This window comes from Palaemon carinicauda, chromosome 31 (assembly GCF_036898095.1).
Source record: "Palaemon carinicauda isolate YSFRI2023 chromosome 31, ASM3689809v2, whole genome shotgun sequence".
NCBI classification, from domain to species: Eukaryota; Metazoa; Arthropoda; class Malacostraca; order Decapoda; family Palaemonidae; genus Palaemon; species Palaemon carinicauda.
In genome coordinates, this window is record NC_090755.1 from 23,409,293 (window position 1) to 23,436,031 (window position 26,739).

A 26,739-nucleotide genomic window follows, 5' to 3' on the forward strand; every position below is an offset into this window, starting at 1 on the left:
TAAGACTCCAACCACCCATTGAGATACTACCACTAGAGTGTTATTGAATCTTTTGACTGGCCAGACAGTGCTACATTGGATCCCTCTCTCTAGTTACGGCTCATTTTGTCTTTGTCTACACTTACACTGAATAGTCTGGGCTATTTTTACCATATTCTCCTCTGTCCTCATACACCTGACAACACGAATTACCAAACAATTCTTCTTTGCTCAAGGGATTAACTACTGCAATATAATTGTTCAGTGGCTACTTTCCCTTTGGTAAGGGTAGAAGAGAGACTTTCGGTATGGTAAGCAGCTCTTCTAGGAGAAGGACACTCCAAATTCAAACAATTGTTCTCTGGTCTTAGGTAGTGCCATAGTCTCTATATCATGACCTTCCACTGTCTTGGATTAGAGTTCTCTTGCTTAAGGATACACTTAGGCATGCTGTTCTATCTTATTTCTTTTCTTCTTGTTTTTTATCTAGGTTTTTATAGTTTATATGTGAAGGATTTAATTTATTGTTGTTACTGGTTTTGAAATATGTTTTGATTGTTAATTCTGCTCTTGTAGTTTATTTAATTTCTTGTTTCCTTTCCTCACTCGGCTATTTTTCCCTGTTGGAGTCATTGGGCTTATAGCATCTTGCTTTTCCAACTAGCGTTATAGTTTAGCTTGTAATAATAATAATAATAATAATAATAATAATAATAATAATAATAATAATAATAATAATAATACATGAACTATTTATATAGGATATGCGGTACAAGAACAGATAAAGTGAAGAAGAAATAAAATAGTTTAAAAGATAGCATCGATGAACGGATGGATCACAGTAGTTTGAGGTGGTTGAGTCATGTGAAAAGAATAGAAGACAATAAGTAGTGAGAAATGTATTCTTCAGAAGGATTAAGAGAAGAGAAAGGTCTTAAAAAGGTTGGATAGATGCTATGAAAGCTTTATCGGATAGGAAGGGCCCAAATTTCCTGAAATGTTACTTTATGTACAGTTGTACACAGCCACCCATTGAGATACTCGTGCTAGAGATTTATTGGGTCCTTTGGCTGGCTAGAGGGTACTACATTGGATCCTTCTCTCTCGTTACGGCTTATTTTTCCTTTGTCTGCACATAGACCAAATATTCTGGTCTATTCTTTCCACATTCTCCTCTGTCATTATGCACCTTAAAACACAGATTACCAAACAATTCTTCTCCGCTCAAAGGGTTAACTAATGCATTGTAATTGTTCAGTGGCTACTTTCCTCTTGGTAAGGTTAGAAGACTCATTAGCTATGGTAAGCAGCTCTTCTAGGAGAAAGAAACTCCAAAATCAAACAATTCTTCTCTGGTTTTGGGTAGTGCCATAGCCTCTGTACTATGGTCTTCCACTGTCTTGGGGTTAGAATTCTCTTGCTTGATGTACAATCAGAGACACTATTCTACCTTATTTCTCTTCTTCTTGTTTTTTAAAGATTTTATAGATTATATATGAAAGATCTATTTTAATGTTACTTTTCTTAAATTATATTATTATTATTATTATTATTATTATTATTATTATTATTATTATTATTATTATTATTATTATTATTATTATTATTACTAGCTAAGCTACAAACCTAGTAGGAAAAGCAAGATGCTATAAGCCCAAGGGCTCCAACAGGGAGGAAAGGAAATAAATGAAATAAGAAGTAATGAACAATTAAAATAAAATATTTTATAAACATTAACAACATTAAAACAGATATTTCATATATCAAATATAAAAAGACTTATGTCAGCCTCTTCAACATAAAAAATGTTGTTGCAAGTTTGAACTCTTAAAGTTCTACTGATTCAACAACTTGATTAGGAAGATCATTCCACAACTTGGTCATAGCTAGAATAAAATTTCTGGAGTGCTGTGTGGTATTGAGCCTCATGATGGAGAAGGCCTGACTATTAGAATTAACTGCATCACTAGTATTACGAACAGGATGGAACTGAAAGGGAAGATCAGAATGTAAAGGAAGGTCAGAATTATAAAAAATCTTACGCAATATGCATAACAAACTAATTGAATGACAGTGCCAGAGATTAACATCTATACCAGGAATAAGAAATTTAATTGATCGAGAGTTCCTGACCAAAAAATTAAGATGCAAATCAGCAGCTGAAGAACAGACAGAAGAACAATACTCGAAACAAGGTAGAATGAAAGAATTAAAACACTTTTTTTCAGAATTGATTGATCACCGAAAATCTTAAAAGACTTTCTCAATAAGCCAATCTTTTGTGCAACTGAAGAAGACACAGACCTTATGTGTTTCTCAATAGTAAATTTGCTGTCGAGAATCTCACATAAAATTTTAAGTCTTACAAAGTTAAAGAGACATTACCAATGCTGAGATCCGGATGTTGAGGCGCCACTGTCCTTGCCCTACTTACAATCCTACTTTGAGTTTCGTTAGGATTCTTCACACCACATAACTTGCACTATGCACTAATTTTAGCTAGATCTCTATTAAGGGATTCAACAACAACCCCAGATCTACATTCAGGAGATGGAATTGATGCAAAGAGAGTAGCATCATCTGCATATACAACAAGATTGTTTTCTAGGCCAAACCACATGTTGTGTGTTAAATAGTATGAAAAGTAATGGGTCAAGAACACTACCCTAAGGAACACCAGATATCATAACCCTAATATTCACTATGGTGCCCATCAACAACAACCCTTTGCGATCTATTACTTAGAAATTCAATAATGATGCTAAGAAACGACCCACCAACTTCCAACATTTCAGTTTGAAAACAAGGGCCTAATGATTAATACGATTAAATGCAGCACTAAAATCAAAGCCAATCATACGAACTTCCTGACCACAATCAAGGGATTTCTGTACAGCATTGGAGACTGCAAGAAGGGCATCACATGCTCCAAGGCTTTTACGAAAAACAAATTGCAAACTAGGGAACAGATGATTACCTTCAGCAAACCTATCAAAACGGATTTTGAGTGAAGCGAAAAATCTATTTTTGGGTGAGATAGCCATGTCGTCCTGATGGAAGTTCCTTTAAGGTAGCTTCCTAGGGTATATTTGACTTGACTACGGTGATATTCCCAGAGAGTTTTACCTTAAGGTACCCAGAATTCTAACTCCTGGAGGGAATATCCCTATTTCACTCTTATAGGGATATTGTATAATATCAGAGGACGTATTCTTGACACGCCACATAGCTATCTTCACCCCGAATAGCGTTAATGCTTCGAGACGGAAAAGTGCCAAGAAAATGAAAACGAAAGTAGAGCTGTTATTAAGGTACCTCTCCTCCCCGTTTCGAGTCTGTATATGACGTCATCAACGGCGCTATCTTATTCCTTGTAGAAATATGCAAGGTGCTACAGATACTGTACTATTGGGAGGGGTCCTTTAGCCCTTTTCATAAAAAGGAAGGGCGGGTCCATCAGGACGACATGGCTAGCTCACCCAAAAATAGATTTTTCGCTTCGCTCAAAATCCATTTTTTGGGCTCAGGCCATGTCATCGTGATCGAAGTTTACCAGAGCATTACCGTATCTGTGGACTTCTCATTCTGTGCCTTATCCTCAAGATAACATTTCCTTGGTCTATTTAGACCTAGAGACTTATGATGTTACTATCATACATCATTACTTCTAAGCATAAACCATGTTAGTGCTTCCTGCCCCCTACAGGGAAGAGTCATGCTAGACTCTGAAAAAGTCTCGAGGAATACATATTACCTATGGATGCCCAGCAGACAAACTGGTATAATGGTCTCAGCCTATACCTTCTAAGCAAAGTTTGTATTGAAAACTCACCAATGTCCGTATGAAATACTGACACCTCCCCCGGTATACCAATTTTGATTTGTGTACCGACCAAAGGTTTGTATCCGTTTAGGAACAAGATTATATATCGGTTATCATCCATTCAAAGTATAATAATCTATCCTATATAAGGATTGACCAAATTGATGAGTGTTTCTCTACACGAAGGAACAATCTTTTAAGATTTCCTATATTATTAAACAATATCCAAAGGATGAAGTGCAATGCTCAATATATTTTTCATAAAAATGAACCTGGGCGAATAGGACACAAAGTTCATTTAGAACTAGTTTATTGACAAACAATAAATATATAGATCAATCAACATTTATAGAAAATATATAAAATGTGGATGAAATAAATTGAAGCATAAAGATAACAGTAATACCAGAAAAACTTGTTTCATCTGAAAAGGAAACATATAAATACTACTTGAAAATTAAAATGTTAACAATTTTCATTAATATCTGTCATTACTGTCTATTCACGTTTGCGTAAAAATGCATGGCACACGTGTTATGCATTATGCTTATTACGCCTTTGTCTATGGAACACTTCGTAAGGACACCTTAGTGACCTTTCACTTAGTATGTTGTACCGTCCAGGGACCACACACCCACCCTTGAATTAATCGTCCCAATAAATTTCACTGTTCCTCGCAGAACTAGGCAACAGGTTTAAGAACACTACCTGCTGCCACCACAAACCTCTTCAATTCCTCAACCTGCTTCGCGTAATGCTTAAAAAATACTCTGGATGACTTCCAGCCAGTGTACGAGCAAAGGTGTTCAATATCCATATTATTGAGAAAGTTCAGGGATGAGGCAATTTTTCTCTGATCATGACCTTTGGGTGTACTGTCCGGATCCGCTCTGCGAATAAAATAGGTGATCTTCGACCTTAGTTGTTTCAGAGACAAGTTTGAACCTGAAGTTTCTCCCCTAAAAAGCTGTCCTCCCCTAAAGTCTGAAGTTTTATGAAGATAGACCTTTAGGCACTCTACTGGACATAGAGAGACATCTTCCTTCATAGGGCAGATTCTCCAGGGACCCCACCTTTTGGTGGGTAGCTCATTTTTGGCGAGAAACGTTGGGTCCGGAAAAAGATTCAGTTCTCCCCCTTCCAAGAACTGAATATGACCTTCCTCTCTCAAGAGGGCCACTATTTCACTAACTCTGGCCCCAGAGGCTAGTGCAAATAGAAATATAACTTTTTGGGTTAAATCTTTCAAAGCGCACTCATCGTTGTTCATCGTAGAAGCGAAGTGAAGGACCTTATCCAGAGACCATGAAATGGGTTTCAGAGGCGCTGCCGGCCTGAGTCTAGCACAGGCCTTAGGAATCTTGTTGAAGATTTCATTAGAGAAGTCGACCTGGAAGGCATACAATAAGGGTCTTGTCAAGGCAGACTTACACGTGGATATTTTGTTGGCTGCTAAACCTTGTTCATGAAGGTGGATAAAGAACGATAAACAGAAGTTTGTCGAGATTTCTTTTGGATTCTTTGCCTTGACAAAAGACACCCATTTCTTCCACGAAGACTCATATTGTCTTCTGGTAGATTTGGATTCATATTCCTCTAAAAAGTCTATACTGTTTCTCGAGATCCCGAATCTTTTCTTTACCGCTAAGGAGAGAAAATCATGAGATGAAAGTTCCGGGTTTTCTGTGATGAAGCGAAGACAGTAGACTTCTGCACTTGCTGAGTCAGAACTGGATCCGGCAACGGCACAAACTTCAGCCGTAGTTCTAATGCCAGAGGGAACCAGACGCTGTTTGGCCACTTGTGAGCCACTATCACAGCTGTTCCCCTGAATGATCTCAGTTTGTCGAGGACCTTCAGTAGAAGGTTGGATGGAGGGAACAGATACATCCTGGACCATCTGTTCCAATCGAGGGACATTGCATCCACTGCTTCTGCTAGGGGATCCTCGTACGGGGCCACATAACGATGAATCTTCTTGCTGTCGCTCGTCGCAAAGAGGTCTATTTGCAGTTCCGGGACTTGACGTAAGATGAAGGAGAACGATCCTGCATCTAGGGACCATTCTGACTCTATAGGTGTGAACCTGGATAGAGCGTCAGCCGTCACGTTGCGGAAACCTTGAAGGTGAACTGCTGACAAGTGCCATTTCTTCTTCTCTGCCAAACGGAAAATGGCCAACATCACTTGGTTGATTTGAGGTGATTTCAAACCTTGGCGATTCAGGCATTTCACTATCACCTCACTGTCTAGGACCAGTCTTATGTGGATTGAGTGGCGAGGAGATAATTTCTTCAGCGTAAGAAATACTGCCATAGCTTCCAGAATGTTGATATGAAAGGTCTTGAATAGATTGGACCAAGCTCCCTGGACTTTCCTTTGGTGAGAGTGACCTCCCGATCCTTCCTTTGAAGCGTCTGTGTGGATGATGACTGAAGGTGGAGGTGGCCGAAGAAGTATCAATTTCTTCAGGTGCTTGGCTTTTGACCACGGCTTGAGAAGCGATCGCAATCGAGTCGGTTGCATCCTTTAGTTGTGCTCGTAGCACTGGGTCTGTCACTGAAGCAAACTGTAGAAAGCCCAGCACTCTCTCCTGTTCATGTCTTGATATCCGTTCGGATTCCAGAAGTCTCCTGACAGATCCCACTATCTCTTTCCTTTTCTTCAGTGGAATGGAAAGTCGGTGTGACTGTAAGTTCCATTGGATTCCAAGCCACTGAAACTTTTGATCTGGAGATAGCCGAGACTTTTTGGTGTTGATCTTGAATCCTAGATGTTCCAGAAACTGGACCACCTTCTTGGAAGCCTGCATGCATTCCGTCTTGGATGCTGCCCACACCAGCCAATCGTCCAAGTAGGCCACTACTTGGACACCTTTTAGGTGTAATTGATGAACGGCTGCATTTGCAAGCTTCGTGAACATCCTTGGGGCTATGTTTAGCCCGAAGGGCATGGCTCTGAAGGCATAAAGTCTTCCTTGAAGCTTGAAACCTAGGTAGGAGGAGAGTTGACGATTGATTGGGATGTGCTAATAGGCATCTGCCAAATCTATCGAGACAGTGTAAGCCCGTTTGGGCAACAGGGTCCTTATGTGTTGAAGTGTTAACATCCTGAACTTGTAGTTTACTATGAACTTGTTGAGTGGCGACAAGTCCAGAAGGACTCTGAGTTTTTCTGAGTCCTTCTTGGGAACACAAAACAGCCTTCCTTGGAACTTGGTGGACTTTACTCTCCGAATTACTCTTTTCTCCAAGAGTTCCCGAACGTATTCTTCCAGAACGGGGGAGGAATGTTGGAAGAATTGTGGGAATAGAGGTGGAGCGCTGTTCCAGCTCCAACCCAGTTCGTTCTTGATTAGGCTGTGGGCCCAGGGATCGAAGGTCCAACGATCCCGAAACAAATACAGCCCACACACACACCCCCCCCCTTACCGGGAGCATCTCATTTCTGCTGTGGACCTGAGGGCTTGCCTCCTTGACCGCATCCTCCTCTGTATCCCCTTTCTCTTGAGGGGCGTCTAGAGAAACCTCTGGCTGATCCTCTAGCTTTCGGACGAAATGTCGTTGACTGCCTTTCGAAAGCTGGGTTGCTGGGTTAAAGGCTGGGGACTGTGTCACTACTGGCTGAGGTACCAACTGGTACGTAGTCGGATGCTGTGCTACCATCAGGGGCACCGTGGTCGTAGGAAGTTGCTGCTGTTGTCTGTAAGGCTTGGCCAGCCGAGAGGGTAGCCTAGGCTTCTTCATCTTCCTCTTAGGTTGGGGACCCTCATCCGGGGAAGACTTCCTCTTGAGAGATAGGCCCCACTTTTGGAGAAAGTCCCTATTCTCCGTGGCGGCCTTATCTACTACCTCTTTGACCACTTCGCTTGGGAAGAGGTCCTTACCCCAAATGCTGGATGAGATCAGTTTTCTGGGTTTGTGTCTCACCGCAGCCGAGGCGAACATGAACTCTCTACAAGCCCTCCTGGCTTTGATAAAACTGTACATGTCCTTGGTCACAGTGGCCAAATGGGTCTTGGCCACTACCATGAACATCTCCTGATTCTTGGGGTCGCTTGCCATCGTCTCCAAAGTAGTCTGTAGAGACATGGATGCAGGGAGTCTTTCTTTCTTCTCTTGCTCCCTGGGCAAGAGAAACTCAGACAACTTTGGCAGATCCTCACCGAACTGACATCCGGCGATATCTGCCTCCAGCTTCCCGACTGAGAAGGTAAGGTGAACGTCCTTCCAATCTTTCTGGTCCATAGGCAAGGTCAGGGATAAAGGCTTGCACTCGTCCAATGAAGGGCAAGGCTTCCCTGCCTCAACTGCCTTTAAGGATGCCTTATACCCTTTCTCCATAAAGGGGAAGGCTCTAGTTGGAGAAGCCACAAAGGAGGGGTGCTTCTTACTCAATGCTGGCACCTTTGAGTTCGAGAAGCCCCTCTCTTTCATCGAGCTAGACAGTAAAGCCTGTGCTTTACTATGGTCAAAGACTATGACCAACTTTGGCTCCGTTTCCTCCTTTGAGGCTGGTTCCTTCCTGAAACAGACATAACAGTCAGGGTAAGACTCCTTGCTGGGCCAGAATTCCACCTCTTCAAGGGGAACTGAGCCCAGCTTCTCTGACATGACAATCTTTCCCATTGTCATCGGCATGTGTTCAGCATACCGCTAAGAGTTTGCATCTGAACACAAGGAAGGTCCTTTACGCAGAGCTTCTTCTGAGGCCCGCGTGATGCTGCGATTCTATGCATCTCTAGCTTCATCGCAGCTTCCTTTTCATCACTCTTCTTCTGCATCTACTGGATCATCTCCATGATGGAAGAAAGTGTCCTTCCCAGTTCCACTGGGATAGCAGAAGACGTCGAGGGAACTGGTTCTGGGGCCAGAACCGACGAGACCGACACCTCGTCGACCTCGTCCTCCTCGGTTTCAGGAGCTTGGGTCAACTCCTCTTCCTGACCTTCTGCGAGAAGGTCCCTCTCCGTGTACTCCGACACTTCTGACATCCTATCGTCCAGTTGGATGTCCTGTAATGCTCCCGAGACCTCCGAATCTACCGTAATCTGGACGCAAGGAATCTCCGAATGAGGCTGAGGAATTACTGCATCTGCAGATGCCCTGGGGAAAAGATAGGCCCGCATCTTCTCACTTGGAAGATAAGGCCCTGTGGTGTTTTTCTGAAAACCCCGTACCCAGTTCCGCAGCTTTTCCCTAGCTGCATCCCTTGACTCCGCCGACTTAGGGGTGTCAAATGCCTCAGTAATCAGGTTAGTACAAATGTTACATACCTGAGGGTCCCAATACCTGAGATCGCCTTTGGAGACTGCGCAGGGTGCGTGCCTCCTGCACAGCTCATGTCCGCAGAAGTTCTTGCTACGGATATTGCAAAACATACTCCCGCACTTTGGTTGGTCCTCCTGTAAAGAGAAGAGATTCCAATGAGTATCTAGTGAAAACGTTTCACAAGATTAAGTATAAAACTTATTATTATTGTACATAGCTTATGACAGATAAGCTAGGAAGGAAAGAAACGTACTTGTATTTCCTGTCCAGCCAATTGCTGTAACCTCCCAAAATATTAAAACTAAGGTTAATCTTATTCTAGAAAAACCTTTGGAAAAATTACCGTATCCTATAAGGATAAATAAGTGTAACTCACACCAGTATCCAGAAGTTTTAATATAAGGGATTTTAATTATATTAAAGAAAGAACTCACTTCCTTTATACTGTACGGTCTTACAATAGGCTGTACATGACAACACAATGTATGTTGGAAAATCTTAGTGTTACAGTATAATCTATACTGTAGTTTTCTGCTTGCAATATGTACTATACTGTACTGCAAAATACTGACTACTGTATATCATATACTGCCATATGCCGGCCGGCAAGTACCTGGGTACAGTTCCAAGGTATACTACCTTTGAAGTAATGGGCGGCAGATCACTGGTTTCTAAGTGCCGGCCTGCAATCTCTGCCGGCCGACAGTTGGTAATATGCTGGCAGCTGACTGCACCCCGGCTGCCGGCCACTAGTCGTAGTAGTCGGCAGAGTAGTAGGTGTGCCGCCAACTGCCAGCCGGCCGTGGCTGGTGATAACCTGTGCCGGCCAGCGAATATTTCTAAACCAGAGAACTATCACCCACCCGGCTGCCGTCCGCTAAGCCGGCAGCCGGGGACCATAAGGTACTAGACACTAACAAGGGAAAACAGCATGGATGCAAGGTTGTAAGACGGCACTGCCTCACTGCCTTCCATCCAGAAAGTAAACAAATGGAAGGGGAGAATGTAACATTCAGGCTTCCATCCATCCATAACATGCCGGGCTCTACCAGCAGACATATGGAAGGCAGACCAAGAGAGGTCTGACGTGCACTCAACAGAGAATAGGCTTCTGCCGGCCGACAGAAGTCTAAGTCAGTCCCACAACCTACCCTACACTAGGGTCGAATGTAGGACAGTGGCCAAGGATTTTTGCGATGGCTAGGCCATCACGAAAGGACAGAGGGGGAGGGATGAGGGTCCTACAAACTCCGTTCTAGTATGAGACTAACCCCAGTGGCTAAGAAAGTTCATCCTAGCCTAGGGTTGTCTAATATAGTAAGGAGGCTGGCAGCACTTGCCACCTCCAGCAATACAGGAACGAAGTTTGGTGCTGTTATTTCCCCAAGCAGCAGAAAATTCTATTCTCCAACCTAGGGATAACAGCACAGGACTAGTTTGCTAGACCACAGAGAGAAGGAATAATCTCGTACAGAAACCTTCAGGTGTGGCCTAGGGAGATCTAGCCTCCTATGTCTGTAGCCTAACCTAGCAAAGGAATCTCATTCGCTCTGCCAGGCAGCCACAGACCCCAGACAGGATACTCTGATGCTTTGAACGAGGCCAAAAACCAGTCACTCTGGTTACAGGACAAGGACAGAAACACCCTAGTATAGTTTTACCAGAATACTGTCCAGTCAAAACCAACTAGGGTTAAGCCTAGGTTAACTCAGAGGGAAAAGGGATTGATCTTAGACCTCCAGAGGAGAAAAGAACAACCGGGGAAGTGTGCGAAAGTATACTAAATCCCCATAGGCTACTAGCCTAGGCGCGGTGAGAATCGATTACCTAAATCACCGAAACTCTCGTATACAATCTTGGAAGAAGAAATTTATTCAACAATATCTTACATGTATAAATTTATGTCTATAGCTTCAATAAAATTATCACACTAGGAAAATCTATTACAGTATATCATGCATGGAAGTACTAAAAGCAAAACGCCTAGGCTACTAAGCCTGCGTAAGCAAGGATTGGTTACCTAAATCGCTGAAACTGATATATACTAACAGCATAATATAAAGAATTTCCAGTAGGAAGGCTAAATAGCAAAATTTATTAAAGCATTAAGACCGGGAAAGTCGCTCTGGCTAACTAAATGACTCATGCATAGCGAGCGACAGCATCCATGATGCCTCCGGTAGGCAACAGTTCTTGTTTAAGTTAATATGACTTGATTTAATTCAAAATGACAAGAGCTTACATTTATACAAAGTAAAGATAATACTCAACTTTCCAGAGGCAGAAGAGGCTGGAGAAAGCATCATAGCGTTGAATAAAATCCAAATTAACGAGAAAGCACAAGGGAATCACCGAGCAATAGAGCTACGCAATAAGGAATGGGATGGCGCCGTTGATGACGTCATATACAGACTCGAAACGGGGAGGAGAGGTACCTTAATAACGGCTCTCCTTTCGTTTTCGTTTTCTTGCCACTTTTACCTCTCGAAGCGTTAACGCTATTCGGGGTTAAGATAGCTATGTGGCGTGTCAAGAATACGTCCTCTGATATTATGCGATATCCCTATAAGAGTAAATTAGGGATATTCGCTCCAGGAGATAGAATTCTGGGTACCTTAAGGTAAAATTCTCTGGGAATATCACCGTAGTCAAATATACCCTAGGAAGCTACCTTAAAGGAACTTCCATCACGACGACATGGCCTGACCCAAAAAGACGTTTTGTCAGAAGACCTTCAAAAACTTTAGAAAATATGAGTTATGGAAATTAGGCAGTAACCAGTTGGACTCGAGCTACCACAAACACATTTACACAATGGAGTAACATTGCTAATTCTTCAATAAGTGCTAAAAGCTCCTCTTCTTGCTAACATATGCAAAATAACAGACAACTTTAGAGATAAGAAATCTGCAGTCTTTATAAAAAACAAAGGAAAAGTACCATTTGGGCCTAAACCTCCATAAGCATCAAGGACCGAGATCAAAAGGCTAAACTAATCAGTTTAACCTCAGGAAAACAGGAATGAGGGAGTTTGAGTTTCTCATTACTCTGCTTTCTGTCAAACACATCAGCCAAAAGGGTTGCTTTTTCCTTTGGACAGTGAGTGATGGAGCCATCTGGTTTAAGTAGAGAAGGAACTATTGCATCTACACCAAAGAGAGTAGATTTAAGGTTAGTCCACCACTCATGCTCCTGGGTTGTGCCAGAAAGGGTTTCTTTTATGGTTACATTGTATTCCTTTTCAGTTGAAACATAAACTCTCTGAGCAAAAGCCCTAAGCTGAGTATAGCTATTCCAGGTCAAATCTGATCTGTTACCCTTCCAAGGTTGATAGGCCTCCTGCTTCTCCAAATAAGCAGTTCTACAATCATCATTGAACCAAGGTTTGTCCTTCACTTTGTACCTTAGCACACGAGAAGGGATACGCCTATCAATTATGTTGACTAGATTCTCATTCAAAGGGACAATAGGATCAACACTGCTATACATTTGAGGCCAATTCAAGGCCAAAAGATCTTACAAAATCCTATTCCAGTCTGCTTGATATTTCATATACGTACAGTATATCTTACATGGTATGATATATCAGGGTCAGGCTGCTCAGTCTTCACTAATGAAATCAAAGCATGTTCAAATGTCCCAACTGGAGAACCAACCTTACTTGTTATATCGGGAGTCGGTGTATACGAGGTTCAAGCAGTTACCAGACCTGTGAGTAGCTTCACTTATGATTTGCTCTTAGCCTGATTCAGAAGCAAAGTCTAAAGCTCTTACGCTATGGCGATCGGTAGGATAAACAGAATTTAACCACTCTTTGGTTAGCATTGAAATCACCAACAAAGACAAAAGTGGCCTTTCTTTCATCATCTTATATCTTAGCAATAATGGTAAGAAGACAATCAAAGATAGTAATTATTAATCATTTCTCTTGTAGTTTATTCATTTCTTTATTTCCTTTCCTCACTGGGCTATTTTCCTAGTTGGAGCCCTTGGGCTTATAAGAGCATCCTGTTTTTCTGACTAAAGTTGTATATTAGCAAGTAATAATAATAATAATTCCTAGAACACCTTGATCTTCGGAAGTGCACCTAGCCACACCCTTACTGCAAGGCAAGTTCTTGTGCTTAGCCCCACTCACCACCTCTCCCTACAGCATCTGAAGTAAGGGTGTCACAGGGTGCACTTCTTTAGAGTGAGGCATGTCAGGGACTCCTGTGTCCAACTGTATATATCTTGGCCATCTTCTATTGTAAAACTGCTTATAAGAACAACTTTACTTAGTTTTATTTCTATAAGGACTTATTACTTTATATTCTTATGCTGCATAATCGAAGGGCTCACACACTTAAATTGAAAGACTGTAAAACAAAATTTAGGAAACAGAAGCAACAAGCATCATTCATCCACGTACTGTTCATTATCCATGACTGTAGTCATTTTTTGAAGGAGAAGATCCTCTGTCATTTCATTCCAAAGGATCAGCTTTCCCCAGCCTTGACGTTCAACTTCCCTCATGTTTGACAACTGATCAGCAAAAACTGGTAGACCTAGGATAGGAGTTCCATGATAGATGGACTCGTATGTACTGAATAAACCGCCATGCGTCATGAAGAGCCGCAGCTTTGGGTGACCTGTAGATTTTCAGTAAACAAGAGAGAAATTCCATTAAACATAGTTAAGCATTGTCAAAATAAGATGATCTCAATGAAGAGGTTACATTTGAGATAGTTTTCTTGAATATTCAAGAAAAAAATAGAGATTTAAGGTTAGTATGAAGCTTTTGTATGTGAAGGGGGTTTCCACAAATAGTGTAATAAACTAGTACCCCCACAAATATTTCAGTAGCCCTGTAATGCCTGTGAGTGTGAGAACCATAGTGTTAGCATTAGCAATGAATTTATGCTAACAAATCAGTGATTGTTAAGTCAATATTATCAGATGTTGCATGGATGTAAATTAATAGAAAAGTATAATCACTAACATCAAAAATATTATAAAACAGGTACATGGATCAAAAGGTGTACAGTATTAGAAGCTCATTCACTTGAAAATGAAAAAGTTTGCAAGAGACTCTGTGATCTAAAATCGGTTCCACCTCCGTGTATGAAAGATACTGTTTTTGGTACACTTTCCATGTCGATTACAGGCTGAAAAGTTGCAAGAGCCCGTTTTTGGATGGAAGGGACAGGCAATATAAAAGATAAATCAACTCAACACCTTTGAGACATTGAACCTGTTTCCTTCAGTCTCTAATGGACCCGTCAATTAGCCCCTTTGAAGATGGGCCCCAGCAAAGCCCATTAGTGAGGTGTGAGGATGCCACTATACTTAATGTATAATTTTTTTAGCTGTAACATCATAGCAAACACCAACAAACTTTTATGTCACCTGAGGAGAACTTGTTTGCTTCACATGTTTTGTTGTATTCACTTACTTTACCATACAAAAATGTGAACCAAAGGGCCAGGGAATAAATTAATTTAATCCTTCACAGAACCCAAACTACTGTCATGTATGAATTAGTTGTGAGCTCTAACTCTTAAAGTAACTATATCTTTAAGACTAACACGTTGTCAATAAATAAGGGTATATGTTTACAAATGTGCATGTTGAGCTTACTGTAAGTTTCTATACTTGTCAATAGTGTATAAGTCAAGTAATGAAACTGAAAATATACTATGCTATTGTTTTATCATTTCCAATAATATTTCATGCAGTATTTATTGCAGAATTACTGTTTCTTTCAGGTACATAAATACAGTACTATACTACTGTAAAGAGCTTAGGCATTTGTTTGGGGAATATGGATAAGATATTTGTTGCACTGATTACTGATACAGGAGCTGTCAGCCATAGTTAATATCATACAAGTATGTTAAAAAAATACTTAAAGAGTACTGTATAAATTCTCAAATTCCCTCCCTTCGTGACAAAAGAAGAAACAATGTTTTTAGGTGGCTTATTTCTTTACAATGGATATATGGTCTCTTTCGTACCATAGCTGTTTTCATGCAAGTTGTTTCTGACCACTGAGAGGTTTTCTTATTCCTTATATTATGGATTGAAAATGGCTTCTCAGAATAAAAAAAAAACTCTCCAAATTACTGAAAAGAAGAGTTATTCTATAATTTTTTCTCACTGTTTTGAGTTACAAGATTCTATTCAAGTTATGAGCTGTGTAACCCTGTAAGGTATGTCTTGATTAACCCATACTAAATGGTTTAAAAAAATGGTATTAATAGTTTCATGCCAAAAGGAAGACTAGACGTCTTAGAATAAACTATAATCATTATAAAAACCAATACTCATTGTTCTTTCAATCTTTTTTTTTTTTTTTTTTTTTTTTTTTTTTTTTTTTTTTTTTTTTTTTGTCACTGTCACTTCTGTTATCATACTAGACGTACTACCATCATCACATTGATATTTAATCTCAGATCTTACTAATTCGTTTAAAAATGTCCATAATAAATTTCTGGTTTGCTGATATTTAAATCACTCACCCAAGATATCTTGCTGTGGCAGCCATTTCATTATTTTTACATTTGGAGGCAAACCAGGCATGGAGTCCGCGTCCCATTTCCACAGCACACGTTGCTTCAGAGAGCTGAATACCTTGACAAGCATCTGTCTGTTTCTGGTCGTATTTTCAAAAGAATTAGAAATCAATCTTTACATATTTAATCATATTTTCAATAACATGAAGATGAATGCATTCCTTTATTATTACCATTAATATGGTTCTTGAATTTATACTGTAGTGCTAATGATATAATCTAAAACTTACTCTTCAGGGAGATCAGTAGATTTCACAACACTTCCAAGGCTGAAGAAGATAAAACCATCATCACCAGCACCCTCTATCCACTCCTGAAGATCCTATAAAGAAGAAAAGTGAAATAAATGATGAAGTCCCTGCAATGGTTTTCTTGAGAATCTGTGGATTCTATAGCGTATTTATCCCATCAGCAATTACCTTGCTTTTACCTCTTGTCAGGGGTAGATAAATACTTTTAAAAGGATATAATGAAACACAAAAATATCTATTCCCAGTGTGAGCAGCGATGCGAGACAAGATTCGACTGTGGCCCTGTTTGGGCAATCCTGTCATTTCTTCATTTTCATCAGCATTTTGGAAATAAACCAAGTCTTGCCGAGAGCCCTGTCTTGATAAGGGAACTGTCCTGCTTTGACCAAGATATCATCGTCTTAATTAGTGGAGTCAGCATATTTTGAGAAACCGAGCCTGAAGGAAATCCTTGTTTAGGATATATGTCATCATGGATGGACACGTGCTGCCCTTTTTGTTACGACTTAACACATGGTCCGGATTGCATCAGAAATTTCTTCTAGAAGCTTCCATGGCGTGATCGAAGTGGGCATTTTTTGAGGAAGCCAATAGAGATGCAGAATTGCTAAAAAGAACGCCTTCTATGGAGATGACCACTCCCCACTGTAATTAACTACACCCATACATGGGTATATGAACTTCAAGAGGAGATTGTCCAAGAGAGATAGGACAGGACATAAGACAAGAGAGGAGCTATGTCCTAGCAAGATAAGAAATGGAGAAGACCAAAAGTCTGATAGAGCCAGATTCTAAACTTACCTTCAGACAACAAAAGCCTATCTCCAAAAGATCCTGCTATGGCCGAGAAGAAGAGACAAATTGAAGCAGCCAGCCCTCCCTGCTTGTGACAAGAATTAGCCAACACTGCCTGCAGCCTGCATTCGTTCAACAGTATCATCGAATCCTTGGAAGAAGACCTCTGATGTCCCTTCTTCATGCCACCCCTTTTTGTGACGTCTTTGAATCCGGTCATCGTGCCAGTTTCATCTGAATTTCAGCCACCCTCCTGCAACATTTTCAAGCCTTACTTCAACAGTATCATCGAATTCTTGAAAGAAGACCTCTGATGTCCCATCTTGATGCCACCCCTTTTGTGACGTCTTCAAATCTGGTCATCATGCTAGTTTCATCTGAACTTCAGCTGCCTTTCTGCAATGTTTTCAAGCCTGAAGTCCCTGTACCAGTATCGTCTCAGCAGCTGCAGAAAACCAATCCTTAAGTATTTCTACCTTATTGACTGTTCCTCTTTTCTGTTGATGTTTGATTGGTTTGATTTGTCAGTTAAAGTAACCGAAGAAGTAACATTAGTTTTCTTTTTGGGCTCAAGCCATGTTGTGCTGATGGAAGGTTCCTATAGGTAGCTTTCTAGGAGATATTTGGCTACAGTGATATTCCCAGAGAATTAACCATTAGGTCTCCAGAATTCTAACTCCTGGCGTGAATATCCTTAAAATTTCTCTTAAGGATATAGCATAAAATCAGGGGACGTATATCTTGATACGACACATAGCAATCTTCACCCCGAATAGCGTTTTCGCTTCGAGGGGGAAAGTGGCAAAAATATGGCGCCTATTCCTATTTTCGTAGCGGTTTCACACGGTGGTTTTCCCTGTTGCTCTAACGTTGTGCTCGATATTTAAGGATTTACTATGCAATCTCCAACTTCTTCTGCCTCTGGAAAGTTGAGTATTTATTCTTTACAGTGTATAATTTTGGGCTCCTGCTTCACAGTGAAATTAGAGTAATCTTAAGTGTTTGGAGCTTCACCGATCACCGAGGCGCCATGGGCGCTGTTGTTCATAACCCATGTGTTATTAGTTAGCTGAACGACATCCCTGGTTGTAATAGCATGAATATTTTTTAAGCTATTCAATTAAGTTTTTACTAAGAAGTTTTTTATATTATGTCGTTAGTATTCTCTAGAATTTCGGCGATTTAGGTAACCGAACCTCGCTCCGCGCTAGGCTTCATAGCCTACGCGCTTCAGTTTACTTCATGCATGATATGGAACGACTTTCCTAGTTGTAATAGCATTAATAAAATATGAAGCTATTTAGGCACATTATACTTGTAAAGATATACATATTTGCATATTTTTAATCTTCCTTATCGATTGTATACATTCGAGTTTCGGCGATTTAGGTAACCAAAGTCTCGCCTTGCGCTAGGCTAGCTAGCCTGTGCGCTTTAGTATACTTTCATACATGTTCCCGGTTTACCCTCGTGTATCGTTTTATCAATTCATAAGGAGATAGATATCTCCTAGAATTACTATATAATTCGATACTCGTCTCCTGTTGAGATTTAAGGGTAATCCCTCTTCCCTCTGAGTGCCGCCTTAGGCAACAACCCTATCTTGGTCCTGCCATAGAGTAGACACTCTGGCTTGACTGGGCTAGGGTTTTCTGTCTCTTACCCTTGCCAGCGGGTAGCCGGCTCTGGTTTGTTCCACAGAACCTAAGAGTATTCAGTCTTCAGTCTTTTTTCCGGCGGCAGAGCAGCAGGGTGAGTAGTTACTTCCCTGCCGGCTTTCAGCTGCCAGCATAGGAGGCTATGCCTCCCTAAGCCGCACTTGAAGTGGTGGTATGATGCCGCCACCTTCTCCCCTGCGGTCTAGAAGACTAGTCCTATGTTGGCAGACCCTAGGCTGAAGAATAGATATTCTTCTGCTGCCTAGGATGGCGCCGATACTGAAACAGAGTTTCTCCCCTGTGTGGGAGGGGCAGAAATCCTGCCGCCTTCTTCCACACTTTATATAGGACTCTTTTCCCTGTCCTCTCTGTGGCCGTCGTCCTACAATCTCACCACTTGCCGGGTAGGTTGTGGGGCCGGCCGGGCTCGTACATAAGCAGTTGTCTAGTCACTCAGTCTTCCCCTATGGACGCATGGCTCCGGGAAAGGTTGTGCCGGCTGTGATGGCTGCCGGTGGGAGACCCCTGTTCTGTCGAGTGTTCTTCAGTCCTCTCTTGGACTGCCATCCACATACCCGGAGCGGCAGTGACCGGCAACGGTTTTGTGGTTGGATGGATGCCTGAATGATTCATTCTCCCCTTCTATTTGAACTCTCATTCTGGAGGAAGACAGTAAGATTATATACTTACAGCCTTAATAATTGTTAACAAACACTTAATAAGGTAGCCCTTCACTCCAAGCTTTCTCTCTCTCTGTCAGCTAGTTCCACCAGGTACTAACCCAGTCGGCAAAAGTCTGCTGGGCCGGTGCCGTTAGGTGCTAGCCCGACCGGCAACATGACAGCCGGGCTGATGACGCCAGGTACTACCCCAGCCGGGCTGATGACGCCAGGTACTACCCCAGCCGGGGTATATTTGCAGTACAGATCATACTGCAAACAGAAAACTATAGTATATATTATACAGTAGTATTTTCCAACATACCCTGTGTATCCTTGCACAGTCTATTGTTGAGACCAATCATATATTGGAAGAAAAGATTTCTTTCAACACACTGTTAACTAGTTAGTTAATAATTTACCCTGCATTATTAAAACCTTGGGAAAGGTTAGTGTTAAGTTACACTTCCTTACCCCTAGGGGTTAGACCCTTCCCTCAGAGTTTCCTGAATAGGAAGATTAGGTTTTAATTTTGGAGGAGGTCACAGCAATTGGCTGGACGGGAAACACAAGAATGTGTCTTTCCTAGTTTCTTTCTAGCTTGTCTATCCTAAGCTATAATGGTTAAAATATTAATAATAATATTTTATATAATTGTTTATCAGGTGAGATAAACTACCGCCTACTCGTTTAAATTTCCTCTCTTTACAGGAGGACCATCCCAAGTGCCTACAAGTCTTCTGCAATGTCAGGAGCAAAGACTTCTGCGGCCATATAGAGTGCAGAGCTTATGCCCCCTGCACCACTTTTAAGGGACCTCTTCGGTACTGGGACCCCCAGGATTGCAATATATGCAAGGCCTTGGTTACCAAGGCTTTTGATGACCCCAAGTCAGCAGAGTCAAGGGATGCAGCACGAGAGAAGCTGCGCAGATGGGTACGTGGTTTTCAGAAAAATGCCACGGGACCTTACCTTCCTAACGATTGGATGCGCATCTTGCTGTTCCCTAAAGCGGGTATGGAAGCTGTCATACCCCAGCCACGACCTGAGATTCCTTGCGTCCAGATTGCCGTAGAGACGGATGTCACCAATGCATTGCAAGGCATGGACATCCATCAAGAGGAGAGGTTGTCTGAAGTGACTTCGGACACTGAGAAGGACCTTCTGGGGGAAGGTCACGAGGAGGAGTCCACTTTGATTCCTGAAGAAGATGATGATGTCGAATCGGAGTCCCTTCCGTCCGTACCGGCTCGAGAGCTGTTACCTTCAACTTCTTCTGCTCCTCCATCAAATGACATGAGACAGGCACTGGCCAATCTCACGGTGCTGATGGAGAGTCTTCGCAAACAAGGCGAAGAAAGGAAGGCAAAACTGGAAAGGCAAATTGCTCGACTCTCCGCCTCCTGTGGGTTTCACAAGAGACTCAGGGTTCAAGATCGCCCATCCTGCTTTGAGACTAATCCCTGGAGGTATGCAGAATACATGCCAATTACGAATGGCAAGCTCTTTATCTCAGAGAAGTTGGGGGCTGTCCCTATCGAAGATGTTCATTTCTGCCCAAGTTTTTGCGCTTACCCAGACTGCTTCATCCGTCTGAAGCTGGAACCAGCATCGAAGAAAGAGACGAAACCCAAGGAGGTCATGGTATTTGACCATGATAAGGCATAGGCTCTTTTGACAAGTAGCCTGAAGCAGGTGGGCTACACTACAGGTAATTCTAAGGTGTCAGCCCTCAGCAAGAAACATCCTACCTTTCTTGCTCCAGCTTCTATAGCCTTTCCATTTACATCAAAGCCTTTTAAAGCTGTGGTTAAGGCTATAGAGGCAGGCAAACCTTGCCCTACACTCGATGAGTGTACAGTAAACCGTTGTCATCAGCCCTGCCCATGGAGGATAAGGACTGGAAGGAAGTCCACCTTACCCTCTCAGTTGGGAAGTTGGAGGCAGATATCGCTGGACATCAGTTCAACGAAAATCTCCCAAAGCTGTCTGACTTTCTTATGCGTAGGGAGCAAGAGACGAAAGAAACACTAGCTGCATCTGTATCTCTACAGAACTGTTTAGAGATGACTGCAGGCATAAACAAAACCCTGGGTATGTACATGGTCATGGCCAAGATGCACATGGCTACCTTGGTCAAGGACCTGTATGGCTTAATCAAAGCCAGAAGAGCATGTAAGGAGTTCGTGTTTGCATTAGCATCAGCAGCAGTAAAACATGAACCCAGGAAGCTGATAGCTTCCAATATCTGGGGTAAGGACCTCTTCCCGAGTGAAGCGGTCAAGGAATTAGTTGACAAGGCTGCCATGGAGAATAGAAACCTTCTCCAGAAGTGGGGCATGTCAGCTAAGAGGAAGTCTTCTCCAGATGAGGGTCCTCAGCCTAGGAAGAAGATAAAAAGACCTAAGTTACCCTCTCGGCCTGCCAGACAACAACAACAGCAGCCCACTTTGCCATGACCGCGATGCCCCAAATGGTGGCTCAACCCCCAATGACTTACCAGATGATGCCTCAACAGCTGGTTGCCCAGTCACCAGGATTTAACCCTGCGTTTGAGAGGCAGACCATTACCTTTCGTCCCAAGGGTAAAGGTTCTAAACGGGGTTCCTCTAGATACCAATCAAGAGGTAATGGTGGTAAGGGACGACTCGGTCAGGGAGGTAAATCCCCCAGAAAACAGAAGCAATGAGATGCTTCAGGTAGGAGGGAAGCTCCAACAATTTCAGGATCATTGGACATTCGATCCTTGGCCCACAGCCTATTCAAGAACAGACTTGGATGGAGCTGGAGCGAAGCTCCACCATCATTTCCTCAATTCTTCCAACATTCCAACCCCGTACTGGAAGAATATACCCTAGAACTATTGAGCAAGCGGGTAATAAGGAGGGCAAAGTCCATCAAATTCCAAGGAATGATATTTTGTGTTCCCAAGAAGGACTCCGACAGTCATTCTGGACTTGTCGCCACTCAACAAGTTCATAGAAAACATCAAGTTCAGGATGTTAACCCTTCAACACATAAGGACCCTGTTACCAAAAGGGGCATACACGGTCTCTATAGACCTGGCAGATGCTTACTGGCATATTCCAGTCAACAGCCCTTGCTCCTCCTACCTAGGATTCAGGCTACGGAAGAAAAAGTACGTCTTCAGAGCCATGCCCTTCGGACTAAAAATAGCCCCAAGGATTTTCACGAAACTTGCAGACGCAGTCGTTCAACAACTACGCCTAGAAGGTGTTCAGGTACTAGCGTACCTGGACGACTGGCTGGTGTGGGCAGCATCCAGGACAGCTTGTATGCAAGCATCCAAGAAAGTGATCCAGTTCCTGGAACATCTGGGATTCAAGATCAACGTCAAGAAGTCTCAATTATCTCCAGCTCAGGAGTTTCAATGGCTTGGAATACATTGGAACTTGAAGTCACACCGTCTCTCCATTCCCCCTGGGAAGAGGAGAGAGATTGCAGGATCTGCCAAGAGACTACTGAAATCCGACAGGATCTCAAGACGCCAACAAGAAAGAGTACTGGGCTCTCTACAGTTTGCCTCAGTGACAGACCCAGTGCTAAGAGCACAACTAAAAGATGCGTCAGGAGTCTGGAGAAGATACGCATCAAATGCTCGAAGAGATCTATGAAGACCGATACCGACTCTACAACGATCACTTCTCAAGCCATGGTCAAGGGCCAAGAACCTAAAGAGGAATGTGCCCTTGCAACCACCTCCACCATCAGTCACCATCCACACGGATGCCTCGAAGGAAGGATGGGGAGGTCACTCCCATCAACGGAAAGTCCAAGGGACTTGGTCTTCTCTATTCAAAACCTTCCACATCAACATTTTGGAGGCCATGGCAGTCTTTTTGACGCTGAAGAAACTCTCCCCTCGCAGATCAGCCCACATCAAGCTGATCCTGGACAGCGAAGTGATAATGAGATGTCTGAATCGTCAAAGCTCGAGATCACCCCAAATCAACAAAGTGATTTTGGCCATCTTCCGCCTAGCGGAAAAGAAGAGATGGCATTTGTCAGCAGTTCACCTTCAAGGGTTTCGCAATGTGACAGCGGACGTTCTAACCAGGCTCACGCCGATAGTCAGAATGGTCCCTAGACGCAGATTCATTCTCCTTCATCTTGCATCAAGTCTAGGAACTGCAGATCGACCTCTTCGGGACAAGCGACAAGAAGAAGCTACCTCGTTATGTGGCCCCTTACGAGGACCCTCTAGCGGAGGCGACGGATGCCATGTCCCTCGACTGGAACAGATGGAACCGGATTTACCTGTTCCCTCTGACCAATCTCTTAATGAAGGTCCTCAACAAGCTGAGATCCTTTCGGGGAACGGCAGCTCTAGTGGCTCCCAAGTGGCCAAAGAGCAACTGGTTCCCTCTAGTATTGGAACTGAAGCTGAGGCTGGTCTCTCTTCCAGACCCAGCACTGTCTCAACAGGTCCAGAAGTCGACTGTCTTCGCTTCATCACAGAGAACCCAAAACATTCATCTCACGATTTTTTCTTCGTAGCATTAAAGAAAAGATTTGGGATCTCAAAAGGCAGTATAGACTTTTTAGAAGAATACAAGTCTAAGTCAACTAGAAGACAATATGAATCATCTTGGAAAAAGTGTGTTGCTTTCGTCAAAGCAAAAGGACCAAAAGAAATCTCAATGGACTTCTGTCTGTCCTTTTTTATCTACCTTCATAGACAAGGTCTGGCAGCCAACATGATAACTACGTGCAAGTCGGCTCTAACTATACGCCTTCCAAGTAGACCCGTCGAATGAAATCTTTAACAAGATTCCTCAGGCATGGGCTAGACTTAGGCCTGCAGCCCCTCCGAAGCACATTTCATGGTTCTTGGACAAGGTCCTACACTATGCTTCAACAGTGAACAATGAAGATTGCTCTCTGAAGGACTTGACTCAAAAAGTCATTTTCCTGTTTGCTATAGCCTCAGGGGCTAGAGTTAGTGAAATAGTGGCCCTATCCAGAGATCAGGGCCATATTCAGTTCACAGAAGCGGGAGAACTGAATCTTTTTCCTGATCCAACCTTTCTCGCTAAGAAAGAGCTACCCACCAAGAGATGGGGTCCCTGGAGAATCTGCCCTCTGAAGGAAGATGTCTCGCTGTGTCCAGTGGAGTGTCTAAAGGTCTATCTTCGAAGAACTTCAGACTTCGGGGGAGGACAGCTCTTTAAAGGAGAAACTTCAGGATCAAACTTATCCCAAAAACAACTAAGGGTGAAGATCACCTACTTTATTCGCAGAGCGGATCCTGACAGTACACCCACAGGTCATGATCCAAGGAAAATTGCTTCATCACTGAATTTTTTCCAGTATATGGACTTTGAGCGTCTTCGCTCATACACTGGATGGAAGTCATCCAGTGTGTTCTACAAGCATTATGCAAAGCAAGTGCATGAGCTGAAGCATTATATGTTGTCGGCAGGTAGTGTACTAAAACCTATCATCTAGTGCTGCGATGAAGAGTGAAGTGATTGGGACTATTAATTTTTCGGGTGAAGGTGTCGACACCTCCCAGTGCAATACTTGTGAAGTGAGTGACACTAAGGACTGTTTAAATTATTTCAAGTGGAGAAATATACATATAACACTCATGCCGTGTGTGTTTATACAGTGTTGATAATATCCAACATTACAGAAATTCATATTAGAAAATTTATAAAATTTTCAAGTTTATGTGTGGCACTAATAAAAATTTTCCCTTTCAGGTGAAAACAAAATTTCTGTATTATGAATGATTAGTATGTTCCTCATTACATATATCAACATTTATATTATACATGTTACTTTATGTTGGTCATTTATTGCAAATAAATGAATATCAATGTGTATTTGCATGTTATTTTGCCCTACAATTGATTATAATAAAAATATAAGCCAGAGTTTTCCTATCCTAAGTAAAACTGCATATATTTTATTTCTGAACAATAAATATAGCTCATACTTTTGTTCCTACACAAGATACAAACAATATCTAGTGATGCTATGTTCCAATACGTTATACAAATAGTGAGACTCTTGTATAACTATCTGATACTATAGCCCAACACAATATACAAATAGCGAGACTCTTGTATATAGTTGATGCTATGTTTGTTCATACATTATATGCAAACCTTGAGATTCCTTTCCTACGTCTAGTATGACTCTTCCCTGCAGGGGGCAGGAAGCACTAACATTGTCTATGATTAGCAGTAATGACGTATAGCGATAATGTCATGTGTCTCAATGGTCTGGATGACCATAGGAAAATTTGTCCCAAGGTTGAGGCACTTATAAAATCCACAGATACAGTACTTTCTAGTAATTCTCTGGTAAGCTTCCATCAGGACGACATGGCTTGAGCCCAAAAAACGGATTTTGAGTGAAGCGAAAAATCTATTTTTGCGTGAGATAGCCATGTCGTCCTGATGGACCCCGCCCTCCTTTTCCATAGAAAAAGCCTTGACATGATCCTTCTCAAAATCACTATATCTGTAGCACCATGCTCAACACTACAAGGAATAGGCGCCATCTTGGATACTCAATAGTAGTATGGGAGGAAGGGTATCTTGATAACGGCTCCCTTTGTATTTTTGCCACTTTCCCCCTCGAAGCGAAAACGCTATTCGGGGTGAAGATTGCTATATGTCGTATCAAGATATACGCCCCATGATTTTATGCGATATCCTTAAGAGAAAATTTAAGGATATTCGCGCCAGGAGTTAGAATTCTGGAGACCTAACGGTTAATTCTCTGGGAATATCACTGTAGCCAAATATCCCTTAGAAAGCTACCTATAGGAACCTTCCATCAGGACGACATGGCTATCTCATCCAAAAATAGATTTTTCGCTTCGCTCAAAATCCGTTTTGTAAGTTTGCGAATAAACATGTTGTGTTTTCTCGAGTTTCTTTTTATATTCATTTCCCATATTTCAATCTGTGTTGTTGATATTTATTTTACTTATTAAAAGAATCTGTAACGATTTTAAGATCGTAACATCTCTATCTGCTAGTATGTGCTGGTACACTATCTCAAAAGATCACGTGTCTTGGAAGATGAATGTATCAGGTGACCTTACTTTCAGACACAAATTAGTCGAAGGTTAATCGAAATAGTCAATATCAGTGGATTTTCTGAGGGAAAAACAACTAGTCAGCTATACACAGTTTTGAGACATTCTGATCATATCGATAGGTTATAACAATAATTTTCTAAAAATAGAGTCTATCAAGTTATAAAAGGGCAGTTTTAAGTTGCTTGTTTTATCACAATACTCAGCTACTTTTTTAATTGGATCCCCTTCATGTTGGTAAATCGGAATCACATTATTTTAGAAAATAAGGTAAAGAAGTATTTTAATGCTGTAAATTCAGGTACAAGTACACATCTCTCGTATCCCTCATGCCAGCCATGACTCTCCTCAAGAGGTAAAGTTTCTGCTAATTTTTATATTTTTATATTTACTATTAATTTGAATTGATTACTGATGTTAGGGGTTACATGTTGTTCCTTAAATAACATTGTAAACCTTTAAAATAAGTGTTTATGTGTATATATCGATATTTAGAATGCATCTTGTGATTTTTTTTTATTTTCTATGAAAAATTTCTTTACTCTATGAGCATTTTGGTTTGCGAGCTCACTCCCTGAATGGATTGAAATTGTAAACTGAGGTACCTCTTATATATATATATATATATATGTAATATATATATATATATATATATACATATATATATATATATAT

At 41.8% G+C, this 26,739-nt stretch overlaps 2 protein-coding genes across 5 annotated transcripts in view; one reads left to right on the forward strand and one right to left on the reverse strand.

The window, feature by feature from the left end:
* The window catches only part of LOC137624350 (equilibrative nucleoside transporter 1-like), a 788,303-nt gene that overhangs the window by 210,146 nt on the left and 551,418 nt on the right, over window positions 1-26,739 (forward strand). The gene's annotated exons all lie outside the window — the stretch shown is intronic.
* LOC137624347 (UDP-glycosyltransferase UGT5-like) overlaps window positions 1-26,739 on the reverse strand; it is a 154,598-nt gene that overhangs the window by 25,154 nt on the left and 102,705 nt on the right. For all 3 annotated transcript variants that reach the window (XM_068355033.1, XM_068355034.1, XM_068355035.1), the window contains exons 7-9: window positions 15,857-15,948; window positions 15,573-15,706; window positions 13,484-13,703 (exon numbers count right to left, since the gene is read on the reverse strand). In XM_068355033.1, the coding sequence (XP_068211134.1) occupies window positions 13,484-13,703; window positions 15,573-15,706; window positions 15,857-15,948 (446 nt within the window). The remainder of the gene's footprint in view (window positions 1-13,483; window positions 13,704-15,572; window positions 15,707-15,856; window positions 15,949-26,739) is intronic.